The sequence below is a fragment of the Equus caballus genome, chromosome 8, assembly GCF_041296265.1.
Source record: "Equus caballus isolate H_3958 breed thoroughbred chromosome 8, TB-T2T, whole genome shotgun sequence".
NCBI lineage: Eukaryota > Metazoa > Chordata > Mammalia > Perissodactyla > Equidae > Equus > Equus caballus.
In genome coordinates this window covers 4257621-4277822 of record NC_091691.1, presented here as the reverse complement: position 1 = coordinate 4277822, position 20202 = coordinate 4257621, and the positions used below count along the sequence as shown (strand labels likewise).

Genomic DNA, 20202 nt, shown 5'->3' with positions numbered 1-20202 from the left:
ACAAAAAGCACCCCCTTCACAGAAAGGTGAATTCCTGGGAGGTAAGGGCAAAAGAATGGCAGTGAACACTTCCAGTGGTGAGGAAGAGGACAAGTCACTTTTGGTGGCAATATCAGAAAAGGCTTTACGGAAGAAGAGGACATTGGAGTGAGGAGTTGAAGAACTACAAGCAAAGAGAACTGTAAGTACTGCACACAGCAGGGGCCAAGAGCGGCAAGGCAGATGCGAGGGTCAGAGGGAAAATGGCAGGAGTCACTTTCGGAGCAGGAACCAGAAAGACATGCTTTATGAGTTTCACTGCAGAGACCAGGACCGATGGGACAAAGGGGGAGGTGAGCTGGCTGCCTCCCCAACCCAGTCCTCAGGCTCTTCTAGTAGCCTGGGCTCCCAGTGGTGGCAGTGAGAAGGCCAAGAAATAACACAATGCCAAGAGCTTGAATTTACAGAGAGCTTTCACATATATAACCTCATTTACCCAGCAACTGGAGACAGGCGTTCATTTGACAAATGAGGAAAGTGAGGCACAGAGAGGGTGAGTGTTTTCTGAGGTCACACAGCCACACTTCTGCCCACTAAAGTGACTCAGAGAGAATCTCAGAGTGAGGCCTGGATGTAATGGTCAGGAGGGGAGAACAGAAATACCAAAAAGGGGTGGGCCCAGTGGCGCAGCGGTTAAGTTTGCATGTTCCGCTTCGGCAGCCCAGGGTTCGCCGGTTTGGATCCCGGGTGCGGACATGGCATAGCTTGGCAAGCCATGCTGTGGTAGGCGTCCCACATATAAAGTGGAGGAAGATACGCCCGGATGTTAGCTCAGGGCCAGCCTTCCTCAGTGAAAAGAGGAGGATTGGCAGCAGTTAGCTCAGGGCTAATCTTCCTCAAAAAAAATAAAAAGAAAGAAATACCAACAAAGTGGCAACATCTCTTCCTCCCTGCCCCAGCCCTCTGAGATCCTCCTGACCTCATTTCCCCTTTCCCTCTCTTCCCTTGATCTGACAAGCTCTTGAGAGACCCTCCAAACATGGAAAAACATGTCCCTGCCCTCAAAGCACCAGTAAGGGCAAAGAATAGACAAGGAAGCATATTTCAGTTTGCCAGGGAAAAGCGGCCACACTCGACACAAATATCAACATTCGAGAATATAAAACCCCCATCTCCTTTGACCCTCTAATCCCACCTCTCTAAATCGATTCTGATGAGAGCATCAGAGATGCTCACAGATATGTAGCTATTAGGTTGTTCAATGCAGCGCTTGCCAGTAGAAAAACTGGAAAATATCTAATGTCCGTGCAAGGGACCAGTTAGGTAAATCACGGTGCTGCTCCACGATGGGACACTACGAAGCCATTAAAGGGACATGCAGAGAAGTATTTATGGCATGACTCGTGTGTTGCTACATAAAAAAGCAGGTCACCCAGGTGGGCACTTTGAGCCTGTCTGGAGTTGGGGAGGGTCTGGGGTAATGAGCACTGGGATGCTCAGCTCCAGGTGGCAGGCATATGGGCTTTTCATTTCCCGCCTTGTGTGTGCATTGATTTGCAGCATATAGTGCTTTTGTAAAAAGAAAAGTTTATTTAAAAGACTAGTCCCCAAATCTCACATTTGCAAAGAGAGTTAAATACTGTCATGATCCACAGTGACAATGAGGTCTGAAGAATTACCTATAGCCATGGTCCTTGTAATCTTTAGTTGCCGAGTACACGACAGAGCTGGCCTTCACGCTGATCTGCTGGAAGAGGTTCCACACTTCCTGATAAATGTATTGCTAGAAGAAAGTGAGGGACACCATTAACATGCCACACCTCCTCCATGAAAGCCCCTCTTTGGAATACAGACAAGACCCCTCTATCGTCATTCAGAGGGAAAGCTCCTGGAATCACAGACCACAGGATCTGAAAGACCTTCAAGGGCATCCTTTCCTAAAGCTTTAAGCAAACCTCAAATTAAAAGTGAAAAGGGAGGCCAGCCCAGTGGTGTAGTGGTTAAATTCGCGTGTTCTGCTCTGGTAGCCCAGGGTTTTCAGGTTCAGATCCCAGGCGCAGACCTAGCACTGCTTGTCAAGCCATGCTGCGGCAGCATCCCATATACAAAACAGAGGAAGACAGGCACAGATGTTAGTTCAGGGCAATCTTCCTCACAAAAAAAAGTGAAAAGGGAAATAGCTTTGATTTAAATCCTATTATATGTTATTAACATCAGCAAGAAATTAGTCTAAACTTTTTTCCCCAGCACTCACAGAACAATTACACTATTCTTTTTTATTTGAAAAACATCTCACTTTTCAGTGTTAAGACAGTTACAAGCATTTAACTCATTAGCATGGTAAATATAATCTGTACTTGTACATTCCAGTTAGACAAAGGCGTTTAATGAGGCTTGCAAGGGATGAGTGGGTTTCATGGCGGGGGCCTTCCTTACATTTCCAGTGATAACCAGGCAGCCCAGCTGGTCGATGATGAGCACATCGAGGGGGGAGGGGGGCTGGCAGAATTTCTGTTGTAGGATCTGCAGAATTGGTTCCATGACCTTCGGGGTGTCCCTCAGGGCCACTGCAATGTGTCCCAAGGCTCGGATGGTGTGGTCGGGAATCAAGTGAGCATCCCTATGGGCAGCAAGAACAAAAGCACACTGAGAACAGTCCTCTGGCATGGAGCAGTGAAATAAAAGCCAGAAGCTAGGACCTGGACCTCAATGTTGTCACAGTCTTTCAGATGAACCATTCATCTGAAAGTAACTGCCTGGGATCCTTCATCACCAGCAGAGACACAAAGTCCCCAGCACTAAGTGGGAAGACAGAGATCTTCCTCTACTCCCAAACAGTGGTCCAGGATAGACGTTCTAAGGTAGCTTTCACCTTAAGCCGTGGGACAAACCCAATGCACAACACCACACTGTGCAAGAAAGAAGCATAGACATGCACAAGGCCAGGTGCCCTCCATGAGCTGCAGAGAAGTGACTACCCCTCAGGGATGGGACGTACTTGTCACTCTCCTGGGAGATGTAGAGCCGGTTGGAGAGGCTGGCCAGGAAGGCCTCCACGATCACTGCATCCACTGTCAAGCCAGCTTTTAGGCATCTGAACAGCAAGGAAACCCACATGGCATTAGGCATCAAAACAACCAGATGAGCGTTCTACATTTTCTTGTTCTGGTTTTTTTTTTTTCCTTTCTTGGGTTTAGAGAGTTTAAAGAACTGCTCTGAACATTTTTTCCCCAGAAATGTGAATGAAAGTCATTACATACAATGAATTCAAAGAATTACTGAAGATTTTGCCCACTCGATAAATATCTTAGTTGAAAACAATAACTTCATTATTTTGGCCAAAACAGTTTCCTTCAGAATGTCATATTCACCCTAATTCCAATTTAAAATTTCCTGTACTATTCCTTAACAAAAGCCACAGTAACTGATTCAAAAGACAGATGGTCCCAAGATGGGTGAGGGAACATCAGAATTATATACAGAGAAATGTTTATGCTCTAGAGAAAAGGGGAAATTTAAAAAGCCCCTAAAGAACATCAAATCTTATCAGGTGTCTCTTGCTCTCTGCATCTATTTGGCTCCTGGGCCACAGAGTCAGAGAATAGCATGAGTCTGACAGAGAGGGGCCACATTACTGTCTCGACTTAGCTTCTGAGAGCGAGGAGCCAGAATTCAGAGAGAGAGAGAGACATTTCACATAAATCAGAATGTATTTGGATCCCAAATTTGGAGAGTAGGAGGCACAGAGCAGGAGCCTGGGCAGCAAGGGACACTTGATCATATAAAACCCCTCATTTATATTAAAAATTACACAGAAAAATAAGATAAAGAAAACAGGACAACATGTTGTTACTCTGCATGATGGGCCAATGGATAATTCTTTTCTTTCTACTTCTCTATACATTACAAATTTTCTCTATTTTTTATTATGCTTACGATCAGGAAAAGAAAGGCAGAATGCTCTATTTTGAAAAAAAACATAAAAAATCCTCTTTTTAGATCAAGTATAGGTTTAGAATAATCAGAAACAAGCTTTAAAAAATCAGAAACGTTTCTTATTTTGTAAGAATTTATTTTCTCTGAAACACCACTTCCTTCCTTCTCATGTCACATGCCCCTCTGGCCTGGCCTCCCACCTGCAGATGTTGTCGATGGCAATGTCCCGGAGCTGCTCGTACATGGAGGGCTGGCTCTTCTTTCCCGACATGACATTTAGGGTTGGCTCGGAATGCTCATTGGTTACACTGATTTTTATATCATTGCCAGCAACTGAATGTAAAAATGCAAATATGTATCTGGTTAAGGCTATCTCTTTCCATCCCCTTCTTTCTAATCCTAAACCAAAATAATATGCTAATCATTTTTAGCTTATAAAAACAACCACTCTAAAAAGATTTGACCAAACATTTCAAATAGAAGTATCTGAGAACAGAAAGGGTGAAACAAACATGTTTAAATCAAAGGGAAGAACATTTAGGTCACAAAGTGATAAATATGTAAAATAGCAATTCCTTAAAAAATGGTTCAAAAAAAGAATCTTTTCGGACACCATAACCCCTCAGACGAGGGAAACAATAGAAAGAATAAACAAATGGGACTTCATCAGACTAAAGAGCTTCTTCAAGGCAAGGGAAAACAGGATTGAAACAAAAAAACAGCCCACTAATTGGGAAAAAATATTTACAAGTTATTTATCCGACAAAGGGTTAATCTCCGTAATATATAAAGAAGTCACACAGCTCAAGAACAAAAAATCAAACAACCCGCTCAAAAAATGGGCAGGGGACATGAACAGACATTTCTCCAAAGAAGACATACGGATGGCCAATAGACACATGTAAAGATGCTCATCATCCCTAATCACCAGGGAAATGCAAATCAAAACTACACTAAGATATCACCTTACACCTGCTAGAATGGCAAAAATATCCAAAACCAAGAGTGACAAATTTTGGAGAGGCTGTGGAGAAAAAGGAACCCTCATACACTGTTGGTGGGAATGCAAACTGGTGCAGCCACTATGGAAAACAGTATGGAGATTCCTCAAAAAACTAAAAATAGAAATATCTTATGACCCAGCTATCCCACTACTGGGTATCTACCCTAAGAACCTGAAATCAGCAATTCCAAAAGTCCTATGCACCCCTATGTTCATCACAGCATTATTCACAATAGACAAGACGTGGAACCAACTTAAGTGCCCAGCAACTGATGATTGGATAAAGAAGATATGGTATATATATACAATGGAATACTACTCAGCCATAAAAAAGGACAAACTCATCCCATTCACAACAACATGGATGGCCCTTGAGGCTATTATGTTCAGCGAAATAAGCCAGACAGAGAAAGACGAACTCTGTGTGACTCCACTCATAGGTGGTAGTTAACACATAGACAAAGAGAACTGATCAGTGGTTACCAGGGGGAAGGGGGGGGTGGGGGGATGTCACAAAGGGTTAAGTGGTGCACCTACAACATGACTAACAATAATGTACAACTGTAATTTCACAAGGTTGTTAACTATCATAATCTTAACTAAAAAAAAAAATGGTTCAAAAGTCCCGATGAGCATCCTCAGGCACCCAGCCCTGAGGAGTGAGGCACGGTCCTGTCCCCAAGGGCTGTCTAGCTAAGGTGCATAAAGGGGGTTGAGGGTTGGGGGCGAGTGTGAGAACAGGCGCCTGAGAGCCAGAAGGGCCCCTCCTCGGTCTGGAGCCCAGGGAAGTCTTTCAACTACTCGGAGTTTGGGTTTCTTCATCTAAAGGGAGAGGATAAAAATGCTCATCTTCACAGCCTATGGGTAGGATGAGCGCTACTACACTAGAGCCTGAGCACGAGCAGGTGTTTCATTAATGTTAGTGGTTACAGGTCACCAGATTTGCTCCGAGCCCGTGTCCTTGTCTATAGAAACAATAATACACTTGTAGGGCAGGGGGACTAGATGAGATCTCACATGGAGAGCTTCTGGCTCAGTGTCTGGGACACAAAGGACTCAGACTACCTCAGTGAGAAAAGGGGCCAAAAAGAAAGCAGCACTAGAGAGGGACCTTCAGTGGTGGTAGCCGTACATGACAGAGGAAAGCAGACGAAAGAAGGGCCTAGAGCCCCGAGGGGTCATGGAGGGAATGACAGGAGAAAAGGTGTGGAGGAGGAATGAACCCAAGGATAGGGCAGAGTGCACAGCCTAGTCACAACCTCTCAGTCACAAAACCATGCTGGGCTTGCACACAAAGTCACATGGTCCTTTTCTTGGAGCCTCAAGGGCACCTGGGATCCAGGGGCTGGAGATAGGGCCTCAGGTACAGCCATCCCTGTTACCTGTGTGGTACTGACTGTGGCACTTATACAGCTTCACCAGCACGGGGGATGGGACGACCAGGAAGTCCCGCAGAGACGGTGTCACCGAGTGCACCACCACCGGAAATCTCTCACACAGACGGCCCAGACCCTGCAACACACCATTGACCCACTCAGCAGGCCCGAGCAGGGAGATGCTCAACCCTTCAGATATTCAAGTTGGATGGAAAACTTCCAAGGTCAAAGCTCCCAGTGCCACTTGGCCATGGGGCAAAGAGACAGGAAAGGGGGCTGGTCTTAACTCTCTTTCATCTATGGGGAGATAGACTGTTAAAGTGTGTCTATTTCTTTTGGAAGCAAATTAGAGGAAAAAGGGTACAAAACATGATTTTTAAACAACGGCAGATGTGGAGTCACTGGGGTCTGTGACAAGGAAAGAGTCTCAGCAGGGCAGAGCTGGCACTGCAGATGTCAGGAGAGGTCCTCTCATGCGGCCCTCCAGATCACTTTCACAGCCCTCCACCTGCGGCCTTGGGAATGGTCCGGGAGAAACAGGGCAGCCTCTTCACAAAGGAGGACCCAGTTGCACCTAGACCCCATCGCAGAAGTCCCAGCACGCTGTAGGCAGCAGCCCCCACTCACTGGTGAACCGTGTCCACAGCAGGCTCTAGTTCCAGTTTCTAAAGACAAGAGCTCAGACTCTGCTGCTGGTGCCAACCATAGCCTGAATGACATGACAAGAAGGCCCTGTTGATGAGCTCTAAGCCTCTCCAATGTCTGTGAGACTGACCTGCAGACAGCAGATAAGCAAGGGCAAATGAGCAATGATGACTTTGCTGGACGTCTTGGACTGCAGCTTCTCAGAGAGCTTGATGCAAAGATTTTCTGCACCTAAATTTAAAATCAGAGGAGGGTACGAAGGATTAGCAAAGGCCAATATTCACAAAATACTCATTCACCAATTAATCATACAATTTAAACCCCAGAGACACACTTTTTGCAGGGTTTATTAATACTGAGAGGTTACACCAGAAAGCGTTCGGAGGCAAAAGTCCTTGACCGAAACCTCACCTCTGCTCCTTTTCTGCAGTTGTGAAAACACCTTCCTGTATCGCCTGAGACTACTCTCTACTCTCTGCTGGCCCTGAGCCCCTTTGACCCCACAGTATTCCGCACACGGCAGCCACCCACAAGTCTGCTACATGCTTCACATTCTGCTGTTCACACTAAACAAGCACCATTTCCTCCAGCACTGAGCTCCCGCTTCTCCATGTAAAAGCCTAAAGAACCAGCAGGAAGTAGTGGAGAGAACACACAGGCCCTGTGGCCTTGGCCATCACCATCCTCCCAGGTCTGGTTTCACCAACTGCAGAACTGGACACTAGACATCCAGAGCATGGCAAGAGCTGATGCTCACCCTGCTCGTCCTTTACGGCCCACACCATGAGGTCCACACAGGCGGCATTTGCCTGGCAGCGCAGCTTGAGAGGGCTCAGCTCGTTGTGGATCCGGTCTGCATCGTGTAGAATCTTCTGAAGCTCCCCCTGGCTCATGTTAAACTGCTCCAGCACAAAATCGTGGATCTCCTTCACAAAGGAGGTTGGAAGGTCTGTGGGAAAGAAAGTGGGCATCACAGCTGGAGACAAAACTGCACCAAAATTCAGGCAGTGGCTCTGAATGTGTGTGGTCTTTCCCTCTCTAACAAAAACCAAAGAAGAGCACTTTGCTGCTGGCTACTCCGATTCCAAGGATGCCTGCTGGGAAGAGCTTGGACAGGTTGTGCATAGCTGTCCTCTGTACATGTGCCACGTGGCAATCAAAGGACATGATCATTTCCCAGGGAAGTGCAAGCCATACTTTGTTTTAAACAGTCAATATACTAAAACCTTAATATATGAAACACAAATTGGGAGGCATCATCACTGGAACTGGCCCAATTAACAACGAGAAATACTTCAGTGTATATATATTTATTATATATTTCTTTTTTTCAGTTTTGAGATATAACTGACACACATCACTGTATAAGTTTAAAGTGTACAGCATAATAATTGTACACATATACAGTGATTTTTTTTAAAAGGCTGTCAGCTCTCAAGTAAGGGCAAAAACTGGTTGTAACCTGAAGAAGAGAATTCCTTGGATACAGGCTGGGTCTTCAGAGTGCCCAGAGTTTGGGGCCAGCCCAGTGGCATAGCGATTAAGTTTGCACGTTCCGCTTCGGCGGCCCAGGGTTCGCCAGTTCGGATCCCGGGTGCAGACATGGCACCACTGGCAAGCCATGCTGTGGCAGGCATCCCACATATAAAGTGGAGGAAGATGGGCACGGATGTTAGCTCAGGGCCAGTCTTCCTCAGCAAAAAGAGGAAGATTCATGGCAGATGTTAGCTCAGGGCTTATCTTCCTCAAAAGAAAAACAAAACAAAACAAGAGTGTCCAGAGTTCGCAGCCTTTTTAAACTCTCATCGTTGGGGCCTAGAAAGTTCAGGAGAATCACTGTGATGGTCACAAATCAGACCAGCTGAGATCAGTAACACACAGCACAGGTGGGGAGGGAGGCTTCACGGGTTCCTGGGGTCAGGCCAAGCAGGGCAGTCCTTCACAGCCTCCTTAATGAACTCAACCCTCCTTTCTGTGGTCCCGACCAGACTCAGCTTCCCAGGAGCCCTTGGAATCGTATCAGGAAAATGGCTGACTAGATTATGGTACATCTATATGACAATATAACATGGCCATCAAAACTTGCATTTATGAAGAACTTTCAATATCATAAGGGAAGAGGTAGAAAAAATGTTTTTAAAATGGGATAAAGACAGATTGGAAGGGAATGCTAAATTTGTGTGTGTATGTGTGCATGCTACACTATTATTTTCTCTGACTTATAAGATTATGAGTGCCTCATTTTCTTTTTTTTTTAAACTTTTTAAAATGTCTAAAAGAGACACGTTAAACTATATTCATGACGACGACAATACAACACATCCATGTCAGAAAGACACCCACTAAAGAAGCCATTATTGATGGTACTAGGGGCATAGGATCATGGACAGATTTTTTTCTTATTTGCTTTTTTCCCAAAATTTCAGTAACATGACCTGTTACTCATGTGTGTTTTTAAGAGGCCCTAGCAGAAGGGAAGTGCATACCTGGGGCAGTAGCCCGGGACCCAGTTTCACGGCACTCACACTCTTGTACAAACAGTCCTCACCTTTCATGTAGTACAGAGTGTCACGCAGCATCTTGAACATGGCCACGTAGAGAGGGTCACTGAACGTGCTGTAGTAGAGATCAGCGCTGGGGTTGGCCTGCAGGGGAACAGAGGCATGTGACCACAGCATGGAAACTCTCCTCTGGACCTCCCTTCGTCTTTCATGCTGAGGCCTAGGTGAGTTATTATTACATTCGCAACTTAGCATTAAAAGTGGAAGAACCGTCTATCGTGATTCACCACTTGGAACATTTTAATTACTCTCTTCACCTTCTTAGGCATCCAGTAGGGAAACCAGATGCTTATGCTGTCCAGAGATGCCTGTGGGGAGCAGCCATCTACGCGCCTGAAGGAAGGACCACCCCCCTTGCTGAAAGCTCATCATCTTTGGCAATCTTTGAACAAAGGGGGACACAGGAAATGGAGGAGACAGACAGCCCAGGGGCCATCAGACCAGGAGATTAAACTCTACCACTCAAGCAATAGACACCACAGGCAGGGCACCTTCAGATTCAGTTTATATTTTGCAATTAAAATTCATTTTAAATTATTCTCTAGTAATCTAATCTATCTTTCTTCTGGGGAAGAAAATTCACACAAAGTCTAATGAGTTGAATAAGATGCAGTTCTTAACTTCTATACATTCCCAGTTTAGTAGAATGGAAAGGCACAATTTATTATAATTCTTGACACATGTTAAAGTGATCTGCAAACTCAGGTGAAGGGGATAAGGATGATGAAGAAGCAAATCTGTAAGGTGGGGTGGGAAGGGGCCGTGGTGCGAGGCTGGTGGAGGAAGCAAGAATTCCGTGGAGGACATGAGAGTGACGCCAGTTTTCAAGTGGGCAGTGATAATATGAGCTATAGTTAACAAAGTGCCATCAAGGGGCCCTGTGCTAACTAACTGCTTTAGAGACATCACCTCACACAGTCCTCACAACATCTTTGTGGGGCAGAGATGAAGAGACCAGACTTGCTGAAGTTAAAGCAGCAAAGGGGTCTGACTCCTGAACCAGGAAGAAGTCACTGCAAGCAGGGAGTGGAGGAGCCAGATAAGACACCTGGCTCCATCACTCACTAGCTATGTAACTAATGTTCCTTAACCCTGTAAGCCTCAGTTTCCCCATCTGTGAATGGGGGACTGCTATGGGATTTAAGGAGAGAGTAAGTCAAGTCCTATCACAGTGTCTGGCACATAATAAGCATGCAATAATTGCTAGTGATTACTGATGATGATTATTATATTTCAGTAACTCTAGAGCATGGTTTTAAGTTCTTTTTTTTTTAGCCTCAAAATCATTTCTTCAAGTGGATATTTATATTAAAGTCCAAATTACAAAACAGAAACTGCTCTGGTTCAATGGGGGAGAAGGGTCCCAAATTCCCATATTCCCACCTTCCCCTTCCACCAGTAAGACAAGCCCTAAAGGGGATCCCCACTGAGCCTCAACTTTTCCCTTAGGACCCAGACTGACACTCTTCATTACAGACCAGGTGCAGGGCCAACAAATGGCCAGCTGTTCTGACTGTCCAACTCAGCTCCCAGCCCTGGTCCTCCTGGTCTGCCCTGGGTCACACATGACTACACACTGGCAAAGGAAACTAGGAGCCCTCTGAGACCGTAAGCACAGTGAGAGAGTTAAAGCTCAGGCCAATAGGCAGGACAAAAACCTGCAAAGGTTGAAGACAAGGCAGGAAGACTGCAGCCTGGAGAGTTACAGGAACTGTGCAACACCAAGAACCAACCCAGAGCACACCACGCCTGGCACACACACCTAACATCTGCAGACAGCTAGCTGGGAGCAAGGGAAGGGCAGGAAAAGACACTCTGCAGCACAGGACAGTACCTGGTGGTTCCCTCTCGATTTCATAAATGAACCCCCGTGGTACTAGGCGCTGTCTCACATAATCGGGCAAGAGAAAGAACACCAGGCTTAACAAGGAATCTGGGTCCAGCACACAGCCATGGCAATAATCAACCTGGCAAATGGCAATCTCTCTGGATCCTAACATTCAAAAGGAGACTGACCCAAATGTTCCCTGAGATTTTGGACCTCCCAGCACCAGTGTTTAAAGATTTTATAAATAAAATCATTATGTTATTATTATTATTATAAATAATGCTGTAGGCCTTGGTTCCAAACACGTTAAATACAAAAGTTCCCTAGGTATACACTCCTCACATTTAAAATCCAGGGCCTGTACATGCCTAGAAAATATGAGGGGTGTGTACCAAGCCTGAAGAAGTGGCTTTGGAGGCACAAAGGAGCAAGGGAGACAAAAGAGCAAGGGGTTCAGAGTCAGAGGACCCAGGCTGGAATCCAACTCCCACCGTGACTGTGTGATGCCGGCGTGTTAGTTAGATCCCCAAACCTCTATCTTCCACCTGTGAAAGGGAGATAATGACCGTGGCTCAGAGGCACCGTGAAGTGGCATATTTTAAAAAGCCCAGCACAGGGCAAGCTGTCTGGTGGCAAGTGTGTTGTCATTATTGGGACTACGGAAGTTCAGCTCAAAATTCACTGCCAAACCCTTTTACTCCAGCCCCCACACAAGTTCTCCCTGCTCTCTCCACGCAGATGTTCATTACAGGCTGATCTCACCGAGATGCCCTCAGAAGGGATGTACCTCTATCACGCTGGCTACAACTGCATCCAAGGATTTGAGAACAGGCTCCTCAACGATCTTCTTCACCTATCAGGGAAACAAGACCTCATGAGGACCCTGACAAACACAGTGAGAGACAGGAATGCCAGCTCCTTCTACTAAAGGACGAATCATGTTGATGGATGCACAACAAGCTCTCAGGTGGCGAAAAATGTGATGGAAATAATAGGCCAACCATACACACACTATGGCTTCATATCAAATTACACACACAAAATGTCCTAATTCTGCCATTGTTTGGAAATTTTCTTACCCTAGACTGGAATGACATAAAAACAGAAAAGGAACCAACTCCCTCAAGTTTGCTGACATGAGATTTCCATTTTCAGGATGTGAAAGCATTCAGACTCGAGGCATCACTGATACTTCACCCAAACCCCCTCCCACACGTCAAGGACACCTTCACAGCCAGTCCTCGGGCACTGATGACTCTTTCCTCCCGCCCCGGGCCTGGTACACCAGCTCTTCCGAAGCTGCCCAGGTACTCAAACTGTAGCATACATTTAAATTTCTAACAGAAGTGATCATTTCCACCCCTTGTTTATACTAGCATTTAGTACAGGAATGAACTGTTCTGTCAACTGCAGAACCACCTGATAAAACTGCCTGCCCCCCATTATAGTACTTTAGGAAGGTTATTTTAAAAACTTATAGATAATGATAAACAACATGCTAGAAGAAATGGAAAACTGCCTAGAAGAAAACCTAACCTTGAAAAGTTAAAATATAATGGAAAAAATAATTCCCCCTACGAAGAATCTGAAACATTCAGCCTTCAATTGGGATTTCTGACATGATACTAGGAAGAGCCATCTGAGAAGGCCAGGGGCCACCCAGGCCACCGTTCTGTCTGGGACACTGACAGTGAAGAGCCATTTAGGGAGAGTTTTCCTTCTTGACTGCAACTTTAAAAACATCCTAAGCTATTTAGTAGTTCATTATGGCTCTATCCTCATTAATTACCACCTATGCTTTAATGTCTTCTTCCATCTTCAGCCTACAGCCATTCTCTTTGAGTGATTTCTATTCATATGCCACACAGAGGAAGACAGCTGCTCTCTCCAGCACGTGCTTCACACTTTCAGAGGTGTCCTTCACGTTCTCTCTCATTCTTTCCAAAACAGAAAGTCTGATCTTTAGAGTCTCTCCCTGATGATGTCTTCTCCCCTACCCACTTGAATCTGTCCTGAAGCATCCCAGCTCAATTATAACAACTTCAGAGTTCCTCGATCAAAGACTCTTCCATTTCAGGACTCAGACAATGGCACCAATGTCTTCTCTGATGTCATCTCACAGGTTATCCAAAAGTTCCCAAATACGAAACAGTTAGGTTTTGTATTGATCCAAATAGAGTAGCCCCTGAGAGGGAGTTAGGTGTAACAGATTTCCTGGGCTGAGCCCTGATCCCGCCCTTGGCCTATGGATCTTTGATATATTTGACACTGATTTCGTTACCTCTAAAATGGGGGAGCATGGGTGCCTCCCCTACATGGTTGCGGCAGAGAAAGTATTAGATAATGACTCTACAAATGTTACTGTCCTTTCGTCTGTAATCTGAAAATTTATGACTACTAAGTTGTACTTTGAAATACTGAAAAACTCCTAGTTTTTCTTTTAAAAAATACAGATTTTCACCACTAGCAATTTTATTGATTGATATCCTCATGATCTGTTTATCCATCAATGCTCTGCTCACCAAGTTTAAGAGTTCTCGAAGCATTTCCAGTGGAATGTTGAACTCCTTATAGGTGATGCCATTGAAAAGAGGAGAAACTGAGAAACTGGAACTGATGGTGGAGAAGTAGTAATCAGGCTCCAGGGCACTCCCGTCAGGTAAGTAGGAGACTAACGGGGAAGAAAACCAGAAAGTCAGTCATGGTAACACAGGACCAGGATAATTCCTCAAGCTGATTCCCTCAATAACCAACGAAGGCATAGATGTTGCTTTTGTTAATACTCCAATCCTTTGTTTTTTAATTAAGAACTAAAGGTCAGATTGCAAATCCTTGGCGAGGGACACCTCTCACTTGGGTGTTTCAGCTCAAAGGCTTAGATATAATCATGTCCTAATATTTTCAACCAAGACAGTGTAATTTAACATGTGAGAACAACAATAACAAAAGAATTATATCTTTTTAAAAGTTGAGAGATGTGAAAGTTTGAAGTTCACAGGGCCCCAAAGATATTTTACCACCAATATTAGAACAAAATTGTAAACTATTAGAAATTTCAAAATCAGAACAAAAATAAAGTCAGTCATCTAAGACTTACTAATAAATGTGAACCCCAAAGGACATAACTGTCTGAACATCCATTAGAAAACTACAATAGAAGACTATGATTGGAAAATAAGTTGGTAATATTTTCATATTAAATAGTGACAGACAATACCAATCTACAAGGAACCAAATAAACTTATAAAGAATCAAATTTTATGACTTTCTCAAGCACTGGGGCACAGAAAAAGTAGAGAGTTGAGTGTATCCTGATTGTGTCAAAGCTAGTGAATAGTTCTATGATGCTGGTGACACACTGCTGACCTGACTAAAGAGGGATGGGTCCCAAGTGAATAACTCAGCAACTCGCAACAGAGGAGATGGGCAATAACACTGAGAGGAGGTGAGATGCTAGAGGCCATAACAAATGACCACTGAAAGAGGAAATGAATGAGCAAAGAGGGAGGGAGAGAACAAAGCCAGTTTAAAGGCAGTAGGTGGGGAAGAAGGTAAGGAGGTGTGCATGTGTGTGTCTGTGTATAAAATGTATATGGAAAAAATACATACATAAAATGTGTGTGAATATGTATAATACTATACACACACATATTATATATATACCCCATTATATACATGTGTGACTAGTTGATTTCACTTAGCATAATGTCTTCCAGGTTCATCCACGTTGTTGCAAATGGTAGGATCTCCTTTTCTAAGGCTGAATAATATTCCTGGAAGACTTTATGCTAAGCGAAATAAGCCAGTCACAGAAAGAAAAAACTACATGATCTCACTTACATGTAGAATCTAGAAAAGTAGAATACATAGGAGCAGAGTTGAGTGGTGGTTAGCAGGGGTGAGGACGTGGGGTAATGGGGAAATGTTGGTCAAAGGGCACAGAACTTGCACTTACGTAGGATGACTAAGTCTAGAGATCTAACGAACAGCATGACAACCATGGCTAATAATACTGTATTGAATACTGGAAATTTGCTAAAAGAGTAGATTTTAGGTGCTCTCACCACATACACAAAAAAAGAAAAAAATGGTAACTATGGGAGGAGACAGAAATGTTAATAGCTTGACTACAGTAATCATTTCATTAATGTATATGTATATCAAATCATGTTGTACACATAAGTATATACAAGTTTATTTTAAAAACAATAATAATCATAATAAGAGAAGGTAAGAAGTTAAGGATCAGAGGGCATCTCCCAGACGGATACCAGGAAAGAAGAATGAAGTCCTGTGCAGCTGAGCCAGTGTGTGGTCAGCATAGATGAGGCAACAGGCGGAAACTGCAGGAACCCAGGAGCTAAGATTTGGGATTTACGCATGGGGGTTTTTATGCACTGAAAGTTTTTAAGAAGAAAGTGAAGTGACCAGACTTGTGCTTGTAACTAATTCTTAAGAAAAAAATCTTCTTATAGCACGGTGAAAGAGGGACTGGAAAGAGAAGGGAAGACCAACTGTGAGAAAAGTCAGAGTGAAAGGGCAGGCATGCAAGCCGAAAGGGAAGGAGCAGTGTGATTCCTGCCTATCTCCTGGACAACGAGGTGCACTTTGGAAAGCAGGAAAATCGTCTGTCCAGCTCACTCTTGTAGGAGAAAGGCGCTCAGCCTGTATCTGCTGAATGAAGCTCACACAGTGAGCCCACACCTGGGAGCACCCCAATCGTTGGCACTCACTGGAAGTGCTTAAAGGAGAGCAGCCACGATGGAGAGGGGCTCCCGAGCACAGAGAGAGGATGAAGAGCAGTTTACCAGGGAAAGAAGCCTTTGAGGGCAAATCATGGCAATTCTCCAATGCCTGGAAGGTGGGCAGGCAAGCGGCAAAGGGATTGTTCAAAGCCTGGAGGATCATGGTCCACAAGTGGTTCTCTCTGGGAGGTGATTTTGGGTGGGTGAACTCGGCCTTTATGTTGTAACACATACACAGAATGCAACATTTGTTATATTCCCACAGGGCCAAGCGATACCGTATGCAAAGTTACCCACATTTATTTGAGCTTAGATACTCTCCTCTTTACGTTTTTTTAATTCCCCTGATATCTTTCAAGATACGCTTGAGAAACGCTCTTTTAGCAATTAGTATCATCCAAAAATGGAATTGATGGCATTACGAGGTATAGAATTCTAGTTTCCCCATTCTCTTTTTTTGAGGAAGATTAGCCCTGAACTAACATCTGCTGCCAAGCCTCCTCTTTTTTTTTTTTTTTTTTTGCTGAGGAAGACTGGCCCTGAGCTAACATCCATGCCCATCTTCCTCCACTTTATATGTGGGATGCCTACCACAGCATGGCTTGCCAAGCAGTGCCATATCCACACCTGGGATCCGAACCCACAAACCCCGGGCCACTGAAGCAGAACGTGCGCACTTAATCACTGCGCCACCAGGCTGGTCCCTAGTTTCCCCATTCTTATTACTCAAGCCAAGTCTTAACTTCCCTGAAAGTTAAGTGAAGGCAATTTTAATGTACGTCTGGCACTGCACGGTGCCAGAAAATTATGTGAATCAAATTCAGAAAATTACGTGAAAGTGCTTTGTAACAACAAAGCTCTATAAAAAGTAGTACTCATAGTGTCATTGCTAGATTCTTTAATATTATCTACATAGTTAACACCCTTAAAAAAAAAAGAAAGAAACAGAAGGACCCACTATTGGTACTTCCACCTAAAAACCAGTGCTTTCATAGGTTGAAGTACTAAAATTCTGATAGCAGGCACATGGGGGTCTATATATTATTTTCTGCATTTCTATGTTTGAAATATTTTATAATTAAATTTTAAGAAGTTTAAATGAAAACAGAAACTAAATGCTTTGTAAAAGCTTGACACTCTAGATGCATGACAGCCGAGCGTTAGTATCAGCATCCCTAATCACAAGAAGTTACCGTGAACCTGGGATCCAAGTCCCAGGTCCATATTCTTGGCAGAAAGTTGTGGCCCACCTTCAAAGCAGTGAAAGGCAGATCCTCCAGGGGAGCTGGGAGGGGGCATCCCACGTTCAGGGCTGACCTGAAACACACAACCACACTTACAAATCAGAAAAGGCCAGTCAAACCTCAGTCAGATTCATCTTAAACAAGATTCTCTCTGCCAGCTCAATGCTTGTACTTCAAATCCTGGTTCAAGGCTCACCTACTCTCCCTGAAGTCTGCTGTAGCTACAGTCTTCTCTACCAGACACCATATCACAAAATTCTTCATGTCCAGCTGCATATTTTATACTTGATCACTGAGCTGAATTATGTTTAGTGTTTTGAGTCTACCTTTTCTCCATGAGTTAACTATATATTTCTTAAGGGCATCAACTGTCTCCCACTGAGAATGGAGCTTGGCACCCAATCACCATGAAACAAACACTTCATGACTAGATGAAATCACTTATAAATCTTCAAAAGGACAAAGCAAGCCTTCGTATTAAAGAGAATTCTAGTGAGAACCTCTTACGTTTCATAAGTTTCCTCAAACTACACACAAGTGGGATTTTCTTTGCATGAGCACTTAACAAGGTCTCTCTCCTCTGCTCTTTTCCCAGGAGTGCAGTCCCACCTGAGAGATGCTGGACACACTGCTGGTCTTCCTCTTCAGGGTGCCCTCCTGACATACAGTCAGCAAATTGCTGGGAAGGATGGAGCGGAAGTCATTGAAGGAACGCCTTCGAACACCTTCAAGCTCCTCTGGGACTCGGAGGGAATGAGGGGGCACTTTGGGAAAGAGTTTCGAGAGGAGAGACTCTTCTGTGTTGCTGTAACGTCCAAAGGCTCGTGAGATTCCTATTAGGCATGGGATCGCATATTTGCAAAGGTATTCTAGAAGACAAAGTGAGAATGTTACAATACCAGAAAATTACCTGTGACAGAATCATACTGTACAACCTGGCTCACATCTCACAACTCACCCACTAACAAATCTGAAGGGTCAGAATAAGCCACAGCAATAGGGTCAACCCCAAGGGCTGACCGATGACATTTTCAATCTTTCATTAACAACAACTTCAGACTGTCTCTGTCACCTACAGCTGCTCTCTCTGGGAGGTCTTGATCTATTTATGACACATCCAAATCAACTGTACAGCTAAGTCATGTCATGAAGTACCTCTTCTATACTTAAACAACATATTTATTCCTCCTAAGATCATATCAGTAGCCCTGCACTAGAGGAAAAATGACCTTTGGAAGTCAGACACGTTATAAGTGAAGAAACTTAGGCCCAGAAATGTGAAGGGACTTATCCAAGGTCATCCAGCATTTTCAGATAGCAGAGCTGTACTCATGACCCCTATGTGGCCTATTAGCTAACATGCCACAAAGGCAACCTAATATAGGAAGGTTTTCACCCATCAGGTACATAGGTAGAAAGAAGACTGAGGAAAAGCAAGGGGAAGAATAATCACAAAACCATTTTTTAAAAAAGCATTGGATCTATAATCATACCTTTTTCTTGAATCTCCAAGGCCTGACACATTCCCAAGAGGACATGTAAAACCTGCAAAAGTGCCTCTAAAATCTGTAATAGCCAAGGAAACAGAACAAACTCATAAACAAAATCAGATACATATCACAAAATTGAGAATTAAAAGAAGCTTTAGACATTCTCTTGTCCAACCTCAGATCTAATATGTAACTCCCTGCCATGACAGCTCTGCTGAGGGGTCAGCTCTGCCGAGGGGTCAATCGACTGAACTTCCAGGGACAGAAACCCTCCCTCTCTGGGTTGGTCCAGAGTTCCACCTAACTCTGGGAAAGTGTTCTCCTCCTGGGGCTTGTACCCACCAGCCCTTGGCTCACCACTTCCTTCATATTCTAGAAACGGGCGATAGGTCCCCAAAGCCCTTTTCATGGCTAAATACCCCAGTTCCTTTCATCTGTTTCTCATGATTACAAGCCCTTTACAAAGCTGACGGCCTGCTTCTGATTTTCCTGTAGTCCAGTGTGTCCAAAACTGTCCTAACTGTGGTGCTCAGGACAAAATACATCAATATTCCAGGGATGCTGGGACCCACCCTGAGAATCACCAAACTCACCACAGATTCTGGACTTCTATGTACATAACGTTAGGTTTTTGGTAGCCACTTCACACTGCTGGTTCAGTGAGCTTACAGATAAATAAAACACAAGTCTTTTTCACACACTGCCCCCTAAGCTATGCCACCTCTACTTATGTAGCTGGTGTTTTTTCCCTATTGTAGATCCCTACAAAAGCTCACGGTATTAGCTTTAGTTCATGGTGTTGGTCTTTGATTCCCAGCTTCGTGTTGTCTACAATGAGATTAACCTGCTTTCCGGATCTTCATTCACGGCCCTGGCTTGTTGTGCTTCAGTGGTAGTGGGCAGGCTACCAGAGGCTCCTGCTGGGCTAGCACCTCATGGGTCACCCTTTGGGGTGGTCCTTCAGACAGTTCTGCAAACTCTCGGAACTGTTTTGGCGCTCAGCCCATATTACTGATCCAGGATATCAGGAGAGGTGTTTGTCCAAAGCCTTGATGATCAACTAGACTGTATCTGTCTCATTTCCTTCACTACCAGTCTTAGAAAACCGCGGCAAAGAATGAAGTTAGTCTGTGATGATTTGTTCACAATCAAGTCAAATTTCTTACATTTTGCTAATGTTAAATGATGCTGAATAATCTATGAAGACATGAAAAGCAGTACTTTCTCCTTTTCATATATTAAAGTTATGTCATCACTTTCGGTATTGACCTATTTTTATGTTCTTTATAGAAAAGCCCTTAACTTATAGCCTGTTAACTTTTTAAATATTAATATGCGATGCTAACTGATCCAGCTATCTCTTTAGCCAACCTACAAATAAATAAAGAACCTAAA

General features: G+C 44.1%; 1 protein-coding gene across 1 annotated transcript in view; it reads right to left on the bottom strand.

Moving 5' to 3' along the window:
- PI4KA (phosphatidylinositol 4-kinase alpha) overlaps positions 1 to 20202 on the bottom strand; it is a 146525-nt gene that overhangs the window by 74826 nt on the left and 51497 nt on the right. The window contains exons 5-17 of the mRNA XM_023646776.2: positions 18811 to 18883; positions 17927 to 18186; positions 17324 to 17390; positions 13851 to 13999; positions 12116 to 12181; positions 9488 to 9584; positions 7697 to 7888; positions 7070 to 7170; positions 6301 to 6430; positions 4116 to 4248; positions 2978 to 3073; positions 2416 to 2599; positions 1659 to 1762 (exon numbers count right to left, since the gene is read on the bottom strand). Of these exons, the coding sequence (XP_023502544.2) occupies positions 1659 to 1762; positions 2416 to 2599; positions 2978 to 3073; positions 4116 to 4248; positions 6301 to 6430; positions 7070 to 7170; positions 7697 to 7888; positions 9488 to 9584; positions 12116 to 12181; positions 13851 to 13999; positions 17324 to 17390; positions 17927 to 18186; positions 18811 to 18883 (1652 nt within the window). The remainder of the gene's footprint in view (positions 1 to 1658; positions 1763 to 2415; positions 2600 to 2977; positions 3074 to 4115; positions 4249 to 6300; positions 6431 to 7069; positions 7171 to 7696; positions 7889 to 9487; positions 9585 to 12115; positions 12182 to 13850; positions 14000 to 17323; positions 17391 to 17926; positions 18187 to 18810; positions 18884 to 20202) is intronic.